The sequence below is a fragment of the Olea europaea genome, unplaced genomic scaffold (genome assembly GCF_002742605.1).
Source record: "Olea europaea var. sylvestris unplaced genomic scaffold, O_europaea_v1 scaffold2682, whole genome shotgun sequence".
In the NCBI taxonomy this organism is placed as follows: Eukaryota; Viridiplantae; Streptophyta; class Magnoliopsida; order Lamiales; family Oleaceae; genus Olea; species Olea europaea.
In genome coordinates, this window is record NW_019245203.1 from 35,194 (window position 1) to 41,697 (window position 6,504).

General features: G+C 39.2%; 1 protein-coding gene across 1 annotated transcript; it reads left to right on the forward strand.

The window, feature by feature from the left end:
• The first annotated feature begins 3,261 nt into the window (after positions 1–3,261).
• LOC111383417 (G2/mitotic-specific cyclin-2-like) lies at positions 3,262–6,161 on the forward strand. Its single transcript, XM_023007525.1, has 9 exons — positions 3,262–3,693; positions 3,914–4,037; positions 4,141–4,179; positions 4,259–4,304; positions 4,393–4,638; positions 4,849–4,938; positions 5,044–5,364; positions 5,468–5,646; positions 5,721–6,161. The coding sequence occupies exons 1-9, from the start codon at positions 3,639–3,641 to the stop codon at positions 5,860–5,862; spliced, it is 1,242 nt and encodes a 413-aa protein (XP_022863293.1). The 5' UTR covers positions 3,262–3,638; the 3' UTR covers positions 5,863–6,161.
• Positions 6,162–6,504: the final 343 nt, after the last annotated feature.

Consider the following 6,504-nt stretch of genomic DNA (forward strand, 5'->3'; position numbering starts at 1 on the left):
CGAAAAGTTCAAGATTTAGAGAGAATCAGATTGCGAATGTTCAAAAGTCCTAAAAAATGGGATTTTCTCACCTTTTATAGAGGTCCAGGACGAATCCTAGCCGTCAGATCGAAGCTTAGTCAATCTGAACCCTCCATTGTAGATCAAATCCGAGGCGTTGAATTTAAACGATTGTTCAAACCTACGCCTCAGATTCAAGCGTGCCTCCCACGTGCCCCATCCAACGCGTCTGCTTTTAGAACCTCCAGCTGTCCTCATAATTGCGTTTTTAATTCGACGGCAGCAGGCGCCTTGAAAGTCGTAATGGGTCAGCCACTTTTCCTCGAAAATGAGCACAAAATATCAAATCATGGCACAACTATCGACGCACAATCATTCACATTGAGCTTCGGCTTCCTCTGCAACATTCAGCCAACAAGCCTCACAAGTTCAGTTTTCCAATCACCTCGGCTTCCTCTTCAACATTCAGCCAACAAGCCTCGCAGGTTCGGTTTCCCAACCACCTCGGCTTCAACTTCAACATTCAGCCAACAAGTCTCGCAGGTTCGATTTCCCAACCAGCTCGGCTTCCTCTTCAACATTTAACCAACAAGTCCCGCAAGTTCGGTTTCCCAACCACCTCGGTTTCAATTTCAACATTCAGCCAACAAGTCAGGTTTGATTTTACAACCACCTCAGTTTCGTCTTCAACATCAACACAGCCTCGGTCTCTTCATCGTTCACCCACAACAACACATTTCTAATTCCAACTCTGATATAAATATCTACACTTGGACTTCGGGGACTATTATTTGGGGTTCAAAAAATTCTTTCAATTTTTACTTCATCCATTGAGCTTCGGCTTCCTCTGCAACATTTAGCCAACAAGCCTCACAAGTTCAGTTTTCCAATCACCTCGGCTTCCTCTTCAACATTCAGCCGACAAGCCTCGCAGGTTCGGTTTCCCAACCACCTCGGCTTCAACTTCAACATTCAGCCAACAAGTCTCGCAGGTTCGATTTCCCAACCAGCTCGGCTTCCTCTTCAACATTCAACCAACAAGTCCCGCAAGTTCGGTTTCCCAACCACCTCGGTTTCAATTTCAACATTCAGCCAACAAGTCAGGTTTGATTTTACAACCACCTCAGTTTCGTCTTCAACATCAACACAGCCTCGGTCTCTTCATCGTTCACCCACAACAACACATTTCTAATTCCAACTCTGATATAAATATCTACACTTGGACTTCGGGGACTATTATTTGGGGTTCAAAAAATTCTTTCAATTTTTACTTCATAAAGTTCACGCATTACATGAATGACTATACTTGGATTTCGGGGACTATTATTTGGGGTTCAAAAAATTCTTTCAATTTTTACTTCATTAAAGTCCACGCATTACATGAATAACCATACTTGGACTTGGGGGACTATTGTTGCATGTTGTCATACTTAGCCAATCCACCTGGGCTAATGGCCCACTCAGGCCGAACCACGTGGCACTCTAGCCGAGGTGGGCAATGGTCGAAGCCCTTCAAGTCGAAGTCCACTAGACGAGGCACCTTTTTACCGAGGCCCATGAATCGAAGTCATGATGCTGAAAATAGTTGAAGATAGCTGAAGCCCTCAAGCTGAAGTATTGTGTGAAATGGTCGAAGCCCAGAAGCTGATGCAGGAGCCTCCGAACCACAAGGGAGTGTCCTCCATGTTCACTTCTCTTAAGAGATCGTCTGCATAAAGATCTTATTCGAATGATTGATGAAACGTTTGTCATAAGTATAAAGGTCAAGTCTTGTGACTAGTATGGGGGCTCTACACAAGCAATAAATACGCTGCAAGCTAGCAAGTCAAACCTCATGCCTGATAAGATGTTTAAATCAGAGAGATGAGGCCACGTGCCACCTCATCCAAGGGCTCCCATTTCACGTGTACTACTATAAATACTTCCATTGTGTAACATTAAAAGACTAATGCAAGAATCGATACAAGGAACTACACTTTACTTAACTCTCTCTCATTTACTAGCAATACACAAATCGAGTTTATACACATTTACATATACATTCACGAACACCGGTTGGTAATTATTGTACAATCGGATCACGAACAACCCGCCGGATTCCAAACGTCACCGTCCCGTGTCGTTGGGCTACTCTCACGCTCTCTAAACCGCTCGTTTTAGACCGTCCAAGTGTCTTAGTGTGTTTGACATTCGCCCACGTGTGCGCGGGTGGGACCGGCATCTTTTGGCAACACTTTTTGGGGTCAACAAAAATCATCCATTTAAAAAATGTCGTCAAAGCTCAATTTTGTTAACCAATAGCAACATTCACTCATTAAAATGTTGCGGTAGACCTTTTAGCAACACTTAGCTATCGAATGTTACCTTTTATGTATTGCAAATAACCATTTTTGGTGTAGTACCGCAAATTGTTCTTGCAATATATGAAGACATTAATAGAGCTTTTTTATAACCTGGCATATTACATCCAGATGGCTTCCTGTGGTTATCTCCAAGGCCAGGACGAAATGAGGAAAAACCTTGCTATATTGCCAGAATCTTTTGCCAAATTTTTTGATATAATGTCACATGACATTTTATTGTTAGACTGTTTAAAAAACAGCCAATTTCTACATTTAAGCATACTTTGCCAACAAGTCATCTGTCAAGGAATCTGGCAACATTGCCCCCAGGGCATATCTCCCAATGGCAAAGGGGAGGGCGGATAGGGCTCAGCGCGGCAGTGTGCAGAGTTCGATTCCCCGCAAGGTGGAATTGACTTTGTTGCAAGCGGGAGTTACCATATGGGTTAACAGCCTTGGCCTATCCATATGCTCTCCACCCTGGCTCCTGGAAGGCACATCCTGCGATTTACCTCCTCCACGATGGCCCAGTGTAGGGTCGGTAGGGACCCTTAAGGTTGGAGTTCAACTTTTAGGAATCTGGCAACATTTTCTCGTAAAATGGCTTAACTCAATAAGGAAAGATGAAGGTGGACTAGAGCGCAAGTGTCAGTGTGAGCCCAAAAAAGGTGCGAATATCGACTAGAATAATACCAGTAGTTTGAAAGCGTTATCACATGGCCCGAGACACAGGTGACCGTTGTAAAAAAGTCTTTACCATAGCCTAAGCGGGAGTTATCATATGGGTTAACAGCCTTGGCCTATCCATATGCTCTCCACCCTGGCTCCTGGAAGGCACATCCTGCGATTTACCTCCTCCACGATGGTCCAGTGTAGGGTCGGTAGGGGCCCTTAAGGTTGGGATTCAACTTTTAGGAATCTGGCAACATTTTCTCGTAAAATGGCTTAACTCAATAAGGAAAGATGAAGGTGGACTAGAGCGCAAGTGTCAGTGTGAGCCCAAAAAAGGTGCGAATATCAACTAGAATAATACCAGTAGTTTGAAAGCGTTATCACATGGCCCGAGACACAGGTGACCGTTGTAAAAAAGTCTTTACCATAGCCATGTTCTAAGGGCATTGTGCTAGCCGTTGTATTCCAAATATATACAAAAATAAATCAACAAATACTGGCTCTACCTACTACTACTTCTTTCCTCTTCATACTTGTGTAGATGGTCATCTACATCCTGGGCTTGTTTTGAAGATTTTTCTTTTCATTTACTTAATCAGTGCTTCTGATAAAAACAAATTCAAAATGGTTTTATTTAATCAGAGCAATTCTACTCAGATTAAACCCACAAATACACAAGGTAACATTTACCGTGTTTGTCATTTTCATTTTCATTTTATTTTATTTTAAATTTTGGTTTTTGAGTAGAAAACTCAGAATCTAAAATGGTTTCGTTTATGAAAAAATTCGTGGACCAGAAGTCATTTTCATTTTCATTTTATTTTATTTTAAATTTTGGTTTTTGAGTAGAAAACTCAGAATCTAAAATGGTTTCGTTTATGAAAAAATTCGTGGACCAGAAATGGATAGCAGGAAATTTGGAATGGAGTTGGGACCTAACAGAAGAGCTTTAAGTGTGCTGAATCAGAAAATAGTGGGAGCTAATCCATTTCCCTGTGTTGTTAACAAGAGGATTTTATCAGAGTAAGTTTCATCTCTCCTATTTAAACATATTTAGTGTATGTTTTAGTGTTTTTAGTATATTTTTGAGTAAGAATTTGATGGGTAATTGCCATTTGAAACTCAGAAAAACTGGAGATTCTGATCCAAATCCTCCAATTCCAAGGTCAGAATATCGCCCTTTACTTTCTTGCTTTACATTCTATCTTCCACTTTTGCTAATGTCAATTTCTTGATTTATAAAGGAAAAATGCCTCACAAATGGCACTCTCTCACGAAACCTGTCAAGAGGTATCAACTCTCTTTCTCAAGAAAACGTTGAAATTTAAATGTATTATTAGCTGCAAAGTTGAAGAGTTAATTTGTAGATTTTGAACAGGATGCAAAGAAACCAAAGACAACGGTCAATGAGTTCACCATATGGGAGGATATCCCTCTAACAGACGTAGAGGATCAACCAGTGTCCATGTCTCCGGAACAATCAGAAACTGAGATTACCGAAAAAGATCAAATGGAAGACATATTTGAAGAGACTATTATGGATATTGATAGTTGTGATGCAAAAAATTCCCTTGCAGTTGTTGACTATGTTGAAGATCTATATGCATACTACAAGAAAATGGAGGTAACAATCCATAGATCCAATACAAAAACAAATTAATTATTAGTTTTAGGTATATAGTAGCATACATTATAGGTTACATAGAAATAAATATTAGCAAGAATCGACATTTTATCCTCGATTTTTTTTCAACATTTGATGTTTTATGATAGATCTCACGAGCCACTTTTCACCACTATTTATTTGGAATGAAATATTTTTGAAATTCTGCAGAATTGTAGCTGTGTTTCGCCAGGTTATATGGTAAAACAATATGACATAAATGAGAGGATGAGGGCTATTCTAATTGACTGGCTCATTGAGGTATACCTAATATTCCTTCTTATAATATGTTGTGTTTCGCCAGATTACAATCAATTATGTGGAATCTCGTGATCGATTTTTCTTTTTCGGAATCATAATCAACAGGTACACCACAAATTCGACCTTAGGGATGAAACATTGTTTCTAACTGTAAACTTAATAGACAGATTTTTAGCAAAGCAAAGTGTAGGGAGAAAGAAGCTGCAGCTTGTTGGTTTGGTTGCTATGCTTTTAGCCTCGAAATATGAGGAAGTTTTTGTTCCAGTCATAGATGATTTGATATTTATATCGGACAAAGCTTACACAAGACAAGAAGTCCTTCAAATGGAGTGGTTGATGCTCCACACATTGCAATTTACAATGTCTCTTCCAACTGTGCACGTTTTTATGAGAAGATTTCTCAAGGCTGCTCAGTCGGATAGGAAGGTCAGTTGTACAAGTCTTCACCTATCACACAATACTTTGTACCAAACATGTCGTTAATGTGTTAATGGCGAAATTACCTAAAAAAGTGTTTTTTTGCTGTTAGCTTGAGCTTGAGTCTTTCTACTTGATGGAGCTTTGCTTGTTGGAGTATGAAATGCTCAAATATTCGCCTTCATTTTTGGCTGCTGCTGCGATATATACAGCTCAATGTACGCTTTATGGTGTTGGACAATGGTGTAAGACATGCGAATGGCATACAAGCTACACAGAAGATGAACTAATGTGAGTCAAAATATATATACTGATTAAACATGATCACAGGATTTTAAGGCTCATTGTTTGTAATCATCGACCAGGGAATGCTCAAGATTGATCGTTGGTTTCCACCAGGCTGCGAATGGGAAACTTTCCGGGGTTTACAGAAAGTACAATACATCTAAGTTGGGATATGCAGCAAAATATGAGCCAGCAAATTTTCTAGTACAAAAGGCGCCATAATAAGCAGAGGATGTACAGTTACTAACGTCTTGTGACTTGTGTAATTGTGCTTATTCTTGACACAAAATAAGTAGTAACAACTTTACTTGCACCAGGACATTGTGATTTGAATTTGAGAGATTAAGGCCGCCAAAAGCCAAGGCCTTTAAGGAATAGATTACAACATTTTCAGTTGTATTTTAGTTTCATTCAATAGCTAATAAAATTAAACAAGTACACAAGTTCCTTATGTTTTTCAATGGTTGAAGTAGTCCTATACATGTAATACTTCTGGTATGATCAGTCAGTCTTGGGGGCCACTTGAATGTTTTTCTGATGGCAAATTTATTTTGGAGAATTTTCTAACTAGTTTATTTGTTGGACTGAAATAAAGTTTGGCAAGAAAAGTAAAATAATCTCTTGCCTAAAATTCTTTATTAGATATTCTCGCTCCTCAACGAGATATAGAAATTCTTTTCAACTTTGCTTGCTTTGACGACATTGCCATTTTATTTCAAATTCGAGCTAAAAGGAAGATAAAGAATTTGGATAAACTTTTGAAAAGAGAAGATATATCTGTCAAAATTTACAATAAATAGACATCATTTACAAGCTCAAAAGTACTGTGTGAGAGAAATTTCCTGAAATTATTTAGAGGGACAT

Bases quoted from the DNA above. Each gene is read 5' to 3' on its own strand.
- LOC111383417 (XM_023007525.1), top strand. From the start codon at position 3,639: ATGGTTTTATTTAATCAGAGCAATTCTACTCAGATTAAACCCACAAAT. The intron at 3,694-3,913 runs GTAACATTTACC...TTCGTGGACCAG, and splicing joins TAAACCCACAAATACACAAG to AAATGGATAGCAGGAAATTT. The intron at 4,038-4,140 runs GTAAGTTTCATC...TTTGAAACTCAG, and splicing joins AACAAGAGGATTTTATCAGA to AAAAACTGGAGATTCTGATC.